The 16,906-nt window shown below is 56.6% G+C and overlaps 2 protein-coding genes across 6 annotated transcripts in view; one reads left to right on the forward strand and one right to left on the reverse strand.

Moving 5' to 3' along the window:
* LOC102947691 (inositol polyphosphate 1-phosphatase) overlaps window positions 1-16,906 on the reverse strand; it is a 43,971-nt gene that overhangs the window by 6,660 nt on the left and 20,405 nt on the right. For 2 of the 5 annotated variants that reach the window (XM_043532565.1, XM_037883966.2), the window contains one exon: window positions 1,338-1,610. Coding sequence is in view for 1 of the 5 variants with exons in the window: in XM_037883968.2 (XP_037739896.2) it covers window positions 10,473-10,929 (457 nt within the window). In the remaining 4 variants the exon portion in view is untranslated. Of the gene's footprint in view, window positions 1-748; window positions 889-1,337; window positions 1,611-10,472; window positions 11,030-16,906 lie in introns of those variants that run through there. The other 3 variants (XM_037883965.2, XM_037883968.2, XM_043532566.1) reach the window with 3 other exon arrangements.
* The window catches only part of GDF11 (growth differentiation factor 11), a 34,687-nt gene continuing 28,941 nt past the window's right edge, over window positions 11,161-16,906 (forward strand). The window contains exon 1 of the mRNA XM_037883962.2: window positions 11,161-11,785. Coding sequence (XP_037739890.1) covers window positions 11,392-11,785 — 394 coding nt within the window. The 5' untranslated portion in view covers window positions 11,161-11,391. The remainder of the gene's footprint in view (window positions 11,786-16,906) is intronic.

A 16,906-nucleotide genomic window follows, 5' to 3' on the forward strand; every position in this document is an offset into this window, starting at 1 on the left:
CCACAAAAGGGAGCTACCCCCCTCTCATTTATCACCCCCCCGCTCTAACCACTAGGCGTTTCTCCCTTCCTTTATAAGACTAAATCGCACCCCCCACCCCATGGACATTCTAAGCTGCCCCCAAAGGCTGGGAGCCCTCCCAGAAAGACCCTCCCTCTGCCCCAGACACTATTCAGCCCGCTGCCCCTGACAGACAGGGGAGGCCCAGTCTCGCCCACTGCCCCCTGGGACCTGCTCCCTTCCTGCAGTGGGTCTGGGCAGGATCCCTGGGCATGGGCTTCTCATCACCCCCGGCCGTATCAGGCTCCTGGAGCGATCTCCAGCAGCACCTGTGTCCCCTCCAGGCCCCTGGAGGGAAGGGAGCTGAGCCCAGAAATGGTCTCACAGGAGCTGCCTTTGGGGTGGGAGGGGAACACGGGGGGAAGGGCAGTGCTGGGCCGCAGGGGCCGAAGGAAGCAGGATTTTTGCTGGGTGTTTACAGAGAATCATAAATCCAGGGGCCTCAGGGCCCAGCGCCATTGAAGGACCTGTTCCCTGGCCAGGGAGCCATGGCTGTGGCTAATGGCCCAGTGGTTTATGCTGCATTGTGTGTTTTTATCCTCGCCCTGTGATGGCCAATGACTCTGGAACGCCCCTTCCTTCGGGGGGCCATGGCCCTGCAAGCCCCTGGCTGGGGGCGTGGGCCAGTGTGGGGTGGCCTAGGGTTGCCTAGAGAGCCAGCCACAGCCAGGGAGGGAATGACACTCACTGCCTTCACTCCATTGTGCCACGGTACCATGATCCCGACTCGCAGCCGGCTGCTATGGGCTTCCTCCGCCCTGGGCTGCCGACGCCCCTCAGCCCCGACCCGCAGCCCCCTGCTATTCCTGGGATCCCCCTGCCCAGCGCTGCCCACGCCCCTCACTCCCGACCTGCAGCCCCCCTGTCAGCCCCGCCCTGGGCTCCCTGCACCCCCAGCTCTGCTAAGGCTTTGTAGCCTGTGAGGAAATGGCTTTACACAACCCCCCCACGCGCGCACACACACACACACACACGTGCGCACTCTGGGGCAGGCCTGGTTCAGGCCATTAGCCCCCAGCCTGACTTTGCTCAGCCAGCCGCAGACCAGGGGTGCTGCACACTCTGCCCCCACCAGGTGGTGCTCTGAACCCTGATCTAGAGCCAGAGAAGCAGCCGGCGGGGGGATGTTCTGATTGGCTAAGAACTGGCGAGATTTTCTGGCACCCAACAGCCCAGGTTGAACCAACCCTGCATCCGCCCTGGCCACAGCTGGTGCTAAAAGACCCCCCCGCCCCCCGTGGCAGTGAGATGGGCTGGAGGACTCCGTGACGATGAACCTTTCTCTGTCGTGCACTCGGACCCGGGTGCCCAGGTTCCAGGGCTCTGGGGGCACCCGCTGAAACACCCAGGCACCGAAAAAACCCTTAGATGCTTTGGAAAATCTTGATTGTGCTACTGGGTTCTGATTCTTCTGCACACGGCGCAGGGCCAGACGACCCTCGGTGCTTCGCTTGGGAGCTGTTTGGGCCAGGGACCGGTTTCTGGTTCTGGGTTCGTACAGCGCCTGGCGCACGGAGGGCCCGGGCCAGGCCTGGAGCTCCTCGGCGGCACTGCAATGCAAGGAGAATAAGAAGTCACAGTAACTGGGCTGCGGATGCTGGACGGCCATTTTGGCGCCTGCGTTTGAGCTCATCATGTGGTATTTTCACATGAAAGTTTAGGCAGGACACAAAGTAGAACAGGTGCCTGACGTGTCCCTGGAGTTCCGCAGTGGCCTCACTGCCCACAGGGCAAATCCCAGTCATGGAAAAGATAGTGACAAATTCCTCCCACCCCAGAGCAGGAGTTTCCCAACACACACACAGACAGGCACACATGCGCACCCCCTCCCCCCCCAGAACTAGCATCTACATTCAAAACCCAAACTAGTGTAAGCTATTACATTACCAGGCACCAGGGCCCCTCCCTGTACAGCTGTTAACGGACACTCAGAACACGCTCGGGCCTGCTGAATGACCTTGGACAAGTCACTGCTCTGCTCAGTGCCTCAGTGTCTCCATCTGTACAATGGGGCCATGGATCCTGCCCTGCTCCGTAAAGCACTTTGTGACACTGTGAAAAGTGCTGAGTAAGCACTGGGGGTTACTAGGGGATGATTAGGTACAGGCCCAGCTCCCAGAGTCATGTTTGTACAGGAGAGTTTCCGTTTTCGTCAAACAAAAACAGACAGTCACTAGCTCTCTTGGTTGCAGAGAAAAACTGGACACGTGACCGGAGCGGAAACCTAAAAGCTCAGACACCAGAAAGGGGGGATAGAGAGAAACCCAAATTGATTCATATTTTTAAAAAACACATCATTTTTATGCCACTCTCGTGATTTTGGCGGCCCCGGCCATAGGCCTGGAACAGCTGGGTAGGACTATTCCCCCCCCGATTTGCACTAAATCCAATTGCAAACACCCCCACTTTATAGTGAAACCAATCCCACTCCACCTGCAGACAATCAGCTGCCATGCACCCCTCCCCCCCTTTACTGCCACCCCCTGGAGCTGGCATGAATTAACCTCCTCCCCGGGACCCACTCCCAACACCAGCACCTTGCACCCCGCTCAGCAGCAGCCACAGCTAACTACAAGCAGGAGGGAGGGGGATGCATGTGGCCGGCTGCTGGCCCTGAATAGGACCTGTAGGGCTTTCCTGGGTGTGGGGGGACCCTTGCCCAATTCTAAGCGCTCGGTGGGGTGAGATGAGCCCTGCAGCGCCTCCCCCTGGTGGATGCAGGCCTGGGCTCGGTGTACGACTGATTTCCTTCAGCCCTGTCTTCCTGCGTGTCACGCTCTTGGCACAGGGTTTGCATCGGTGGCTGCAGCGGGCTGGGCAGGCAGCACCAGTTCCCGGCTCTTTTCAGTGCCCAGCCTGCCCTGCGAGGCAGTGAGAGGCTCCTAAGATGCCCTCCCTGTGGGGCTCATTGCCCAGTGGGGCAGGTTCTCTGGCCTTTTCAGCTCCAATTCAGCTGCTCGGTGACAAGCACGTCAGCAAACAACGTGACCAATGGACAGCCCCGGCCCTACGAACGCGTGGTTTTATGCACATTCTGCAGTGCTGGCAGGGTTGTGGCCTAAATCCACGACATCTCTTCCCCCCGCTGCTGAAATGCAGCCACCTCTGGTGCAGAGCACACCAGCCGTAAGCACAGCACCTCCCAGTCCAGACACCCTGGGCCAGGAGATTCCAAGCCCAGCTGTAACTGTGGCAGGGGGAAGGGCAAAATGTAAATGTGTTTGGCCAAGGCACAAGGGACAACCCTTTACGCTGAGGAAACATGCCATGGGCCCAGCGGGTTTAACGATACAGACCAAGCTGGCGACACTGGGTACACCCAGAGATGGCTGCAGGGCGCCCAGGTGAGCGATCTCTCTGTGGGCTGCATGGAGCAATGGTTAGAGCAGCCATGTTCCCGGGGGGGCTCCCCCCCAAAGAGGCAGGCATTAAAACAAACCCTTTCCAACCATTCATTGTTATTTCCCCATCTCTGCTCCCTTTACGGTCACGATGCAGCACAAGCCCCAGGCTGTAGCTACGACTCCTGTCCTCACAGAAACCCCGGCGCAGCGAGACGCAGCCTGCAGGACACAGCATACAAATAAAAGTCTTTTAAAACAAAACCTCAGCCCAAAACCCCAAACAAAAACCAACCAATCCAACAAGAATCGGGCTAATGGATAAAGAAACTGACCTGACATGTACAGAACTGAAACCCGTCCTTTCACAGGCAAATACTGAGTAAGGGCGTCTGTCCCTTCCTCCCCCGTGTCCCCACGGCTGCATCTCACTGAAACTGCACCTGCCTTAGGGCAGGATGGTTCCTCTTATTTGTCTGCAAAGTGCTGTGCAAATTGTCCCACTCTGTGTGTGATAATTCCATGAACATTAGCGGTAAAGCATAGACAAGAACCCAGGAGTCCTGGCTCCCAAGACCCTGCTCTCAGCCCTAGAGCACACGCTCTCCCAGAGCTGGTCACAGAGAAAATTCCCAGTCCCCCTCCCCTGAACTTCCCATTTGTTCACACACCCCCAGCACTGGGAAGAGAACCCAGGAGTCTGGACCCCCAGCCCCTGATGGCTCAGCCATTCCCACACCACCACCTCCTGCGCACGCACAAACTTACACACAAGTTCCGAACCAGTCAAGGACTTTTTAAATGATTTTCTCCTCGCACCTGAGGCTGGGGAGGAGCGGACAGAGTCACATGCCTTGCTGTGCATTTCTGCAGAGAAGCCAGTGGCCCCGGCCCTGCACCTCTGCTTTTCCACTCTCTCTCCCGCAGCCAGGTTCCCCACTCATGGCATGGGGTTCACTTTTCTCCCGATGGAGAATCCCACGGAGAGTTGGGATGGCAGAGACCGTGCTGGAGGCATGCCCGCCTCCAAGCTGCTATCGCCCCGTGTTCAAGGGTGGCTTCAAACAGGAAAAAACTCCAGGCATAAAGCAAAGATTCCAGCCGGTTGGAGAGAAGAACCGAACCAAAGGGGGTGCTGAGCATGTGAAAATCTGGCCCAGGAGTCGATGCGGTTGGCTAATAAATGGCCCCAGCAGCCCCTGTGTTGCTCCAGGACTGGCTGGGGCCACCAGGAATATTTTAGGGCACCTGCAAGTCCAGACCTAGCTCGAAATCTGCCTCTTCCCTTTCCCCATCCGGAGGTTTCAGCTAATTCCCCCAGGGGAAGTTGTGCTCATGGCACAACCTCCCAGCCCCTGCACCAGGGCTTGGGGCCGCTCACAGATGGGGCTTCCTTTAGCCTCACCACCCCCCTGCAAGGGAGGAAGTAGCTCTATTTCTGTCCTTCTGGTGGGAAACTGACGCATGCTGAGGTGCAGGGACCTGGCCAAAGTCACTGAGGAAGGGAGCCCGGCCTTTGGAGCCCCAGCATAGGCCCAAAGCTGCAGGACAGAGCCAGGCCTGCTCGGCCCACGCTGGCTCCTTGAGGAGTCAAGAGGATCCACAGTGTGGGGCCTACAGTCAATGGATGCACAGGCCCTTGAGCGTCAGGCCCAGTGTTTTCCCCAGGAATTGAAATTGGGGGGGTGTTGGAATATTCGGGGGGGGGGGGTGAGGGCCAATGAGGGTTGAGACCATGAGGGCAAAGGTGGGCTGTATGGCACATAGTAAAAACTGAAAAATGTTTCACGACTATTTTATTAGATTTAACTCATGTTTTAAAATCATCACAAAAATTAAAGTTGGCTACTCAAGCCTACTATGAAGCACGACATCTACATCCGTCTTGGTTTCTTGCTCTAATTTTCCACAACTCTTTGGTGTCTTCTTGTGTGTCCGTTACTTCCAGGCCTTCATGACATGCTCATGATCAGGCAGACGGCGACGTCTTTCAGAACACAGAATTCTATTCCGTGAGGAAGAAGGACGCTCGGCTGTCGCTGTTGTGACTGGGAGTAGAAAGAGATGAATTCCTACATCTTTCATCCCAGGAAACAGAGCACAAAGATTGGGTCGAACCACTAGTGACGATAAAGAAGTTGAAGTTAAATCTTCATTTGTTTGTCGGATGATATTCCACTCTGTGTTCAAAATTCTCTATTCTGTCCTGAGCACATGGCAGCCCCATTGCTGGTCGTGCCTCACTCCGCTCAACTGTCGGTGTTTTATAAGACAGGCATCTGTAAAAGCTATGTAGAGGTTGAGTAGAATCCAGAAATCGCACTGTAGATTTGTAAGAATCAAGTCTCTGTACTTTTTCAGCTGGCTTAACAAACACTTCTTGTCATTTTCACTTAAGGACCTTCATTGGTCAACTTCTGGACTGAAGTCTTTGCTTCTTCCGGTACATTTTCAATGGATAGCTCTCTGATTGATCCAAGGGTAGCTTCTATTGCTGGACAAAGATCTACTACTGTTGTAGCAGATGCCTGGATGACATTGTTTAATGACCCAAGTGGTTTCAACAGTAGACTTACAAGAGAGAGAACGGTGATAGTCTTCTCTGAACTTAGTAACAAAAGTAGACCATCAGCCTCACTACCCAGATCTGTCCTATCTTGGTGGATACTTTCCGAAGCCGGTAATAACGGTTGCAGTAATTTTAAGACAACAGCCAAGAATTGCTCATGAGAAAGCCAGTAGGTTTTCGCAGGTTGGACTAATTTGAACTTCAGTCCCAGTGTATCTTCTATTTGTTTCCAAGATGTTCAGTCCTTGTCGACTCTTGCTGAAAAAAAGAGTATAACAAAGCCATTACATTTATGGCTTTTTAATGTCTTTTGAAGATTCTGCAGCTTGTACTTGGGCTAGCTGGAGTAGATGGCCTCTGCAGTGTGTATAGGAGAGATCAGAGTTACACTTTTCTCTGAGCAAAGCTTGTGCTCCACTATGTCTTCCAGAGAAGTTTGTAGCTCCATCAAATGCACAAGCAGCCACCTGTCTGGGGTTCAGTTGACAAGCATTTAACTCTTCTAAGATGCCACAGATGCAGCTGATGTGTCTTCTCTTACCTGAACACCTAGAATGCATCTGCTGGCCTACCACAGACATCAACATAACTTACGCCATGACTTAACACTTGGTGCCTAGTTGCACTGGTGCTTCATCAGCCATGCGTGCACATATTCTGAATATGGTGAGAGAGGTCTTCACTTTTTCAGCTGCTGAGTCTTTCGCTGTTGCACCGCATGTGTCTAGCCAGTCAGCTGAGTTTCTTGCAGAAAGATAGGGAGCATTTGCTGGTCTTGTTCGAAACCAGTGTCCAACTTCAGGATTAACAAATGACAATGCACTTAACATTGGCCTCCCGTTTGTAGCATGTGGTATCTCTTTCTTCAATAGAAAGTAGGTACAACAGCCATGTTGGGTTCACATAAATTGAGTTATGTCTCCAGCATTCTTAACAGCCTCATTCAGTTCTTCTAAAATTGGCTTTGACAGTGATGAGCTTATAAGGCTTTCTGCATGTTGATGCAGTCCAGAGGCCAAGTGTTTTGCAGCCTTTTCATATAGGTTGTCAGTATTGGCTTGGCTGATCAGTCTGGCAAACCAAGCTTCTCCACTTTACTATATAAATCCATGATATGCCCACATCTTGAATACTGCATACAGTTCTGCTCACCCCATCTCAAAAAAAGGTCTATTGGAAAAGTGACGACTAAGAAGGGATATGACAGAGGTCTATAAAACCATGGTGGAGAAAGTGAACAGGGAAGTGTCATTTACCCCTTCACTTAACCCGAGAACCAAGAGTCACCACATGAAATGAATAGGCAGCAAATTTAAAACAAACCAAAGGAAGTGTTTCTTCGCGCAACGCACAGTCCCCCGTGGAACTTTTTGCAAGGGATGTTGTGAAGGCCAAAATTATAACAGGGTTCATGGAGGTTAGGTCCATCAGTGACCATTAGCCAGGATAGGCTGGCATGCCACATCCTGCTCTGAGTGTCCCTAGCCTCTGTTTGCCAGAAGCTGGGAGTGGACAACGGGATGGCTCACTCGATGATTGCCTGTCTCTTCATTTCCTCTGAAGCACCTGGAATAGTCACTGTGGGACGACAGGATACTGGAATAGATGGACCATTGGTCTGATCCCATCTGGCCATTCTTACATAAAAAATATTTATAATAATAAAAAAGTTTAGTACAGAAACTCCCCAAGACAATGACCTCTTGAGACAGCGATGATGTGAGATAAGGACCTTGGCAAATAAGGCATTTTAAAAATCTTGGCCCACTAGGAAACATATATTTATATAAGTTTCCCAGTCACAGAACTAGCATTCCAGTGCTCTGGCCGCTGTTTGTCATGCCACCGTTCACTCTACCGCTCCGTCCCCAATGGCCCTGCACCGTCCCTTTCTGCTGCCCCCTGCCACGTGACCCCTGCGAGTGGGTCTCTCGCGGTTCCACCGGCTCTCGGGGGGGAACCTCGCTGCTAATGCAGGCTGGGCTGTCTCCTGTCCTGCAGCAGGTCTAAGCACTGAGACCTTATCAGTGAGTTCAGCTCCAGTGGTCACTTAACAGGGCCTAAGCAGCTCTGTCTTTGAACAGGAGAGAGGGGCAGGTCAGATAGGGCCTGTGCCCACCCCACCTGTCCCCACCCTCTGTCTGTGCGCTGGGATCTGGCATCCAAACTTCCTGCTTAGCGAGTGCCGTTCCGTTGCGGGTGACCAGGGCTTAGTTTGTAAGGAACGAGGTGCCGGGGCTCAAGCAAGTTTGTTACTTTCCTAACTGATGTGACAAGCCCAGAGGCCCCAGGGCTCCGCACTGCTGAGCCTGGAGCTCAGCCCTGGCAAGCCCGAGCACAAAGTAAGCCCGGCGGGAGACCCCCTCATTCAGGCAGGCCGAGCACAGGTCTGCTGCCCTTTACTCGTACAATGAGGAGAACAACATTTCACGACCCCCACATTTAACACGACCGGGATTTGTAACCAACACCAGCCAAAGTCGATCGCTTGGGCAGCACAGCTCTGGCTGCCGGATACCCCCGCAGAGCAGGCGAGTCGTGTAACTACCCTGAAGCCTTTCCACCCACCCCGGCTCATCACTAGCTGTCAGGGGAGAGCTCAGTCAGACCTTGCTTATAAATAACCAGTTGGAACGATTAGGTAGGTCAATGTAGCCGAGACGAATGTGCCGACATTGTCATAAATAACAGCTGTATGGGGAAGCTCGGCTTTGTTCAGACTTTTCCAACCCATTCTGCTTTCTCGGGTACAAGTATTTTCTCATACACTGTAGATGCTTTTAAAGTGCGTATTCATGTTTCAATTTCAATTCAAGCTTCCAACCCATGACTAAATTAGCAACACTACATGTAACCGGGGCGGGGGTGTTGAGGAAATTCAGCAGGGTGTACTTCCCCCCTAGGAGGCGGGTCCAGGGAAATCCCTGCCGTGGGGACCATCTGTTGCCCTCCTGCACAGCACAGGCCAGCGACCCGCCCCCAGTGATTCCTGCATCCCCATGGTGCTGGCCGAGCCATGGCATGTCTCAAGGGACCGTCTCCGAGTGCTGGAGAACCCGCCCTGGCCCCGGCACTGGAAAGAACTGCACCTTATGTCGAGCCTGACTTTGCCTTGGAGCCCACATGGTGTCATTTGGAGACCGGGCGCCAGCCGCCTCTGGACCCTGCCTTGAACAAAGGAACTGGGCCGCACTCAGCTGCTGCTGGGGGGGCTGGTCCATGTGGAGCCTGTTCCCGCTTTCGCCACATCCGGTTTTCAGGCCCCTGCACGCAGCCGCTGATCCCAGCCCTTCCCTTCCACTGCTGCCCTCCCCTGCACCATAGTCCTGCTCATGGCCTCCAGCCACTGCGGCCTGTGCCCGTCTGGCCACCGCACGTGGCTCCTGGTGGCCATCCAGCAGCTGCCTTGCTATAGCTGAGTCTGCTAATGCTGCACCAAGGTCCCACCCTGCCTGGCACACCCCTGGCTCCCAAAGACCCCCAGGGAGGAGGCTGGCAGGGCTGGCTTATGTGGGGTCCTCATTTCGCAAGCCCTGAGCGTGCCTAAGTCTCTGCATCTGCCCCAGCCTGCAGGTTCCTTGCCAAGGCGGGGCTGTGGGTGCAGCACCGGGGATGGGGGCCGGGGGGGAGAGCTGTGGGGCATTAGATGAGATTCCCAGACGTTAGAGCTGGGCAAGAGCTTTTGGGGTCAAATAATCCATCCTTGGTTGTGCTGGTCTGGGTGCCCATTTCCAGGCTAGTTGGGAATGTCTCAAGAGATAGAATACAGCTCAGCATGTCAGCTGCGCTATCTCTCTATCCATTCCCCACACCCCCTCTTTCAATCTATCTATCCATCCCCATACACCCCCTCTATCTATCCATCTATCCATCCACATACACCCCCTCTACCAATCATCTATCTATCCATCCATCCCCATACACCCCCTCTATCCATCCATCCCCACACACCCCCTCTACCAATCATCTATCTATCCATCCCCATACACCCCCCTCCATAAATCCCCTCTATCTATCCCCACACACAGCCTCTATCTAATCTATCTATCTCCATACACCCCCTCTATCTATCTATCTATCTATCTATCTATCCATCTCCCCACACACCATCTATCTATCTCCCCACACCCCCTCTATCCATCTATCCATCCCCACACACCCCCTCTATCCATCTATCCATCCCCACACACCCCCTCTATCCATCTATCTATCCCCACACCCCGCTCTATCTATCTCCACACCCCCCTCTATCTATCTCCACACCCCCCTCTATCTATTCCACACCCCCTCTATCTATCTATCCCCCCACACACCCTCTACCTATCCCCCCACACACCCTCTACCTATCTATCCACCCCCCATACCCCCCCCCCCCATCTAGAGCAGGACAGGGAGACCTGGGGATTTTCACTGGATGAATCGCTAGTTGCACTTGGCGCCCCTCCGCCTCGCATCGCCCCGGGCCTGTCCCCCGTGATAGCGGCTCCAGCGCCCCGTCTCACCTGGCCGGCTCTGCCCGCGGTCGCCGGCCCCCTGGCTGGAGCGGGAGGTGCCGGGACTTGTCTCGCAGGGCGGAGGGGGGGGATCGCTCGCGTCTCGTGCTTTGGGCACCGGTGCCAAGGCAGGGAATGGCCGGGCCACGTCCGGGTCCGGCCCCTCCGGAGCGGTGGGACCCGGGCAGGGAAGCAGCAGCTCCCGGGTGCCAGGCGAGAGGCTGCGCCGCACTGAGCGCAGGGCAGCGCAGGCGCCGGGGGCGAGACCTGGGCAGCGCCAGCCGGGGACAGGAGCCGGCAGGAGGCTTGGCACGGACCCCCCCTCCCTTGGCGATGGACGGGGACGCGGCGGCGGCGGGTGGGGGTCCGCAGCTGCCGGCTGGGGCCGGCCGGGGGGCTCGGCCGGGGCCGCTGGCTCTGACTCCGGGGCAGACAAACGCTGCTTTGGGTTCGCCCCCCGGCCCATTTCACCCCGGGCTCTGGACCTGCCCCGGGGCGCGTTTATTTCGCCGCAAGCAGCAGCTCCTCCAAAACCCAGCCCTGCCGCGGGGGGCGGGGGGGGTCCCTGGTTCTTTAAGGGGCGGCCGGGCCGCCCCCTCCCCCGGGCCGGGCGCGGAGCAAGTGGCGGAGCTGGGCCCCCCTCGCTCGCGGCTCGTTCCCCTCCGGTGACAGCCCTTTGGCCAGAGGATCTTTTGTTGCGTCCCCAGCCAATCAAGGCTTTTTACGACACAGTTCAGTTGGGATATAAAACCCCGAGTCTTTCTGGCTCCCCCCCCCCCCGGCCAGCATCACTAGTTACCGGCTCCCACCCAGCCGGCCCCGGAGAACCTCTGCCCCCATCGACCCCCCCTCCCCAGGGCAGCCAGCCGCGGCCCGAGTCCCAGGTCCGGAGGCGGGGGGAGGCAGGAGGGGAGCCCTCCGTCCAGCCATGTCGGTGCGCAGGTCCCCGCTCTTCCTGTGCGCCCTGGCGCTGGCCGTGGCGCTGGCCCCGGGGGAGGTGGTGGAGAAAGGGGCCGGCGGCGGGCAGCGCCCCCCGGGGCCCGAGGCGGAGGAGCCGGGCTGTCCCGTCTGCCTGTGGCGGAAGCACAGCAAGGAGATGCGGCTGGAGAGCATCAAGTCGCAGATCCTGAGCAAGCTGCGGCTCAAGGAGGCGCCCAACATCAGCCGGGAGGTGGTGAACCAGCTGCTGCCCAAGGCGCCGCCGCTTCAGCAGCTCCTGGACTTGCACGACTTCCAGGGGGACGCCTTCCCGCAGGACGAGTACCTGGAGGAGGACGAGTACCACGCCACCACCGAGACTGTCATCAGCATGGCCCAGCAGAGTAGGTGGCTTCTTTGTTAACCAGCCGGGGCGGGGGGGAGCGAGAGGCGAACTTCTTGGGGGACCCCCCCGCCCCCGCTGGGCCGGAGCCCCCTTCTCCGCAGCCGGGTCCTCGCCGCCCCAGGGGCCCGGCTACTTTGCGCCCTTTCCACGCTGCGGGCAGCGCGAGTTGCAGGGGGAAGCGCCCGGGGGTCCCTGCGCGGGGGGCGGCGTCGCAGGCGGGCTGGGCTCCGGGCTCCTGCCTGCTCCCCTTGACGAGCAGATCGGGGGGAGGGTGCAGCTCCCCTGAGGGGCTATTGGCTCCCACCCCCGGCCGGAGGAACCTGGTGCTGAGTCCTGGCGCCTGCAAAGTTCAGGGTCCCGCACCCCGCGAGCAGAGGCCGCTCGGGGCGTCCCGCGGGGCTGCGGGTCATTGTCTGCGGCCGAGCTCCGCAAACGCGGCTGCCGCTGGGGCCAGCTGCGAAAGTTTGGTCCGGTTCCGCCATTGGCCCAAAGTGAGCCAGGCCCCGGGAGCGCTGCCCCCCGCAATTCGCCAGGGGCTCCCCTCTGCCCAGCCTGGACTCGGCAGAGGGGGTTTTCCCTGGCGGGGGTGCGGGCAGCTCGGCCGGGGCCCTGGGCATAGCCCAGCTTTGGCTCCTGAGAAGCAGATTGGGGGCGGGGGTTGCTCCAGTTGGCCAAGGGAGAAAGTTAGTTTGAAAGCATCCCGCAGAGGGCAGGGCGCCTGGCAGGAGGAGTTGGGGTCTCTGCTCCCCAGGATTGCAGGCACCGGTTCTCTCCCTCCTTCTGATGGGGGTTGGGGGCAGGAGCCCAGAGTGGGCAGCTGGAGCCAGGCTCTGAAGGTGGCACGTCAGGTCGCCACATCAGAGGCACTTGGTCCCCAGGCAAGGCCGCTCCAAGGTGTCCCAGGCCCAGCGTTGGCTGGCACGCAGGAGATGCCCACCTGGGGCTCATGGGGGGAGACAGGGCAGGAGGTGGTGCCACTGAGCCTCCTCAATGGGGGACTTCTGGCTGATTGGATGGGGGGCCCAGCGGAGCGGGCAGCCCCAAAGCAAGCGACCTGGACAGATCCCGAACCTCGCTTGGGAGGCGCTGATACAAACCGGCTGTGCGTAGCCTGCGGCGCTGACTCAGGCAGGGCTAGCAGGGGCCTGGGCTCACTGGCCCAGCCAGTGAGGTGCTGCCCAGGCAGAAGCAAGGCTCAGCTCACTGCTGGCAGGACATGCAGGCTGGGTGCCAATCCCGGCTCAGAGCAGGGTCGTCTAGGGTTAGCATAGGGGGCTGCAAGCCAGGACTCGTAGGGTCTAATGCTGTTTCTGTCACTGACTTATGGGGTGAGCTTGTGCAAGTCACATTGCTGCCAGACACCTCAGTTTCCCCATCTGCGGGTCAGGAGTGAGGGGAAGCAGCAGAACTGAGTGGGGGGAGCCCAGGGCTGGGCTAGCAGGGGGCTGCGGGTCAGGAGTGAGGGGCACCAGCCAGGCGGGGTGAATGTGGGGAATACCATCAGCTCTTGACTAAACCGGAGCGGGTTTATTGCAGTGGAATAGTTCTGAGTCCAGCTGGGGTGAAAGGAGCCAGGCTGAGAGCCATGGAGGCCAAAGGCCTCTGTCCAATGAGCAGGTGGATGTTGGAGAGCGGCTGGGTGATGCCCGTGTGCCTGAGCGAGCCCTGCCCTGGTGCTCTGTCTCCTTGGCCTCCAGGCTCAGCTGGGCTGGTGGGTTTTGCAGAGCTGGCTGGGACCCAGCACAGGTGAATCACCCGGAGAGCAGCCGCTTTCTGAGATCCCACTGCTCTTGGCACCACCTGGGCCCTTGGCTGCAGCCTCTGCAGTGGCCGGGGTGTGAACAGGCCACAGGATTGAGCTCCCCAGCCTGCAGCTGGTGCCCGCTAGGGCAGGGGCGAGGCTGCTGCTGGCTGGGCTGGCCTTGCCCAGGAGATGCCCAGGGGCTCCAGTGTCACCCAGCCCCTCCCCAGCAGCAGAGACCCACGGCCTGATCCCAAGGGCTGGGCTGCCTCCAGGGCAGGGCAATAAATGGAACCTCCTTCCCTGAGGGGGCTGACGGATGGGCTGTGAGTGCTGTCACCACCAAGCCTGGGACAGGGCAGTGAGCAGAGAGGAGAGAACAGGGGAGTGCAAGCAGGGGGCAGGGAGTGGGGCCAGGAGGGTAGGGTGTGCAAGGAGGGGCCTTCTCAGACATGGAGCTGGTGGAGGGGGTTGCCCTGGATCACGTCTCTCAGAAAACAACCTGCCATGGGAAGCAAAGGGGGCTGGAGGATCTAGGCATGCTGAGGGGTTGGGGGAAGCAGGGGTGGTAAGATCTGTGGGGCTGCAGGATTAGTGACCGTGGGAGTTCAGCCCTCAAAAGGTCCACATGTCCGTCCTATCTGTGTCCAAACTCCCTGAGTTGCCGATGAGTTGCTGACCTCCCGGGTCTCCGCACTCCAGGGAATTTCACAAAGCACTAAGTGCCATCCCCAGTGCCCGGGGAACCGGGGACTGGGTTCAGGCTTTGCCCACAGTGATCCTCCTTGTTAGCTCTAAAAAGAAAAGGAGGACTTGTGGCACCTTAGAGACTAACCAATGTATTTGAGCATGAGCTTTCGTGAGCTACAGCTCACTTCATCGGATGCATGCTGTGGAAATCGCACAAGACATTTTATACACAGACACCATGAAACAATGCCTCCTCCCACCCCACTCTCCTGCTGGTAATAGCTTATCTAAAGTGATCATCAAGTTGGGCCATTTCCAGCACAAATCCAGGTTTTCTCACCCTCCGCCCTCCCACAAACAAACTCACTCTCTTGCTGGTAATAGCCCATCCAAAGTGACCACTGTCTTCACAATGCATATGATAATCAATGTGGGCCATTTCCTGCAGAAATCCAGGTTCTCTCACCCCCCTCCAAAAACCACACACACAAACTCACTCTCCTGCTGGTAATAGCCTATCCAAAGTGACCAGTGGTTACCAGCAGGCTATTACCTGCTGGAGAGTGAGTTTGTGTGTGTGGTTTTTGGAGGGGGGTGAGAGAACCTGGATTTCTGCAGGAAATGGCCCACATTGATTATCATATGCATTGTGAAGACAGTGGTCACTTTGGATGGGCTATTACCAGCAAGAGAGTGAGTTTGTTTGTGGGAGGGCGGAGGGTGAGAAAACCTGGATTTGTGCTGGAAATGGCCCAACTTGATGATCACTTTAGATAAGCTATTACCAGCAGGAGAGTGGGGTGGGAGGAGGCATTGTTTCATGGTGTCTGTGTATAAAATGTCTTGTGCGATTTCCACAGCATGCATCCGATGAAGTGAGCTGTAGCTCACGAAAGCTCATGCTCAAATACATTGGTTAGTCTCTAAGGTGCCACAAGTCCTCCTTTTCTTTTTGCGAATACAGACTAACACGGCTGTTACTCTGAAACTTGTTAGCTCTGGTATGCGGTGGCTGCAAATCTCTTGGTCGGCCATTCCCCCTCGTCTTCACGCTGCAGCTGCTCCAGAGCCCAGTGAGTACCGGGGGGTGGGAGTCACCCACGGTGCAGTCTGTGTGGGGGTCTGGATAATGCAGCATAGTGGGAAGGGGTGCTTGGATACGGGCCACTCTCTTCCAGATGAGACTTACCACCAAGCTCCTGGCCACCTGTGGTCTCTAAACTTCCCCTGGCATGCTGCCTCCGAGATTGAGGGTGCCAAGGCGAAATCCCACCTCAGGAAATTACATTCTCCCTCCAGCTGAGCATATTCTGGGGTTTCCTTCACTCAGACCCACTGAGACTTCACCTCCTGTGTCTAGGTGCATGAGGCAACCCGTTTCCCCCGGCTGGTTCTGTGACTGATGTCTGACTCCATTGTGAGCTGTCTCCATGAGGGCGGTCTCCTTTCCAATCTTACTGCAATAGGCCATTCTGTGTCCTCCGCACCTTGTCTTCCCTCCAGGTGGGATCCAATCTAAGATGGACCTTGTGATTGTGCCACAGGGTAGCCGGATGACATGGCCAAAGCACCGTCACCATCTCTGAGTACTGAGACGCGGGTCTTCTATGTTGGCTACACAATCTCTCCAGTTCATTCCCAAGATTCTTCTTAGACAACACTGGTGGAGTGCACCCAGCGTCCTATTGTGTACTTGGACCCTCAGCCACCTTTTGGAGGCGTACAGTAGTGCTGGGAGAGCAGGAGCATTGTATGATCTCATTTTAGTGTGTAGATGGATCTTCTTCCTCTTCCAGATGTGTGACAAATGGGAGAATGACCCACAGGCTTTGCTGATTCTTGCCTTCGCTGTAGTGAGCTGCTGTTAGCAGATATTGTACTTCCAAGATAGACAAAGTCATCAACTCTTCCATACTCTTCTCCATCAATCACACATCAGCCAGCATGGACAGCGTTCTCTGGCTACACGGTCTTGGTTTTCCACATGCTGATACGAAGTCCCACTGGGGCAGCTTCTGCTTTTTTGCTCAGAAAGAATCTTTTCCTTCCATCCAAGCTGGTATCCAGGATGACTATGTCATCTGCAAAATCCGACTCACGCAGCTTATCTCCGGCCCAAATGATACCAGTGGCCTGGCCAGCAGCCGTCACTCTTCTCGTCACAGTCTGTGACCGTGCAGAAGAGAAGCCACCTCGCCTCACAGCGGTAACAATCTTTAACCATTCTGTGTCTCCGCTCTGTCCTGATGCAGATTAGCAATCTTTGCTGGGATTTCAGAGCGTCTCCCGCTTGGTCTACACTACAGCCTTACATCTGTATAAGTAAGTCACTCACCCCTGAAAATCCACACCCCTGAGCGACGCAGTCCTGGGGCAGACAGCACTATGCCAGCAGGAGGGCTTCCCCCAGCACAGCTACTATCTCTCGGGGAGGTGGGGTACCTCTGCTGACAGGAGAAGTTATCCTAGCAGCCCAGACCACGTCTTCACCAGGTGTACCGCTGCGCTGCCACAGTGCTGTATGTGTAGACAAGCCCTCAGGATCTTCCAGAGGGTTTATCGGGGTTTATCATGGAAGTTAAACCCATCTTCTGCTGAGACTCTAAGCCACTCTCAGCATCTCCTCAAGGTGAAAATCTGCTCTGAACACAACTTTCCGGATCAAAATCCAGCCTGCTCTCCACCAGG

The sequence above is a fragment of the Chelonia mydas genome, chromosome 20 (assembly GCF_015237465.2).
Source record: "Chelonia mydas isolate rCheMyd1 chromosome 20, rCheMyd1.pri.v2, whole genome shotgun sequence".
Lineage (NCBI taxonomy): Eukaryota > Metazoa > Chordata > Testudines > Cheloniidae > Chelonia > Chelonia mydas.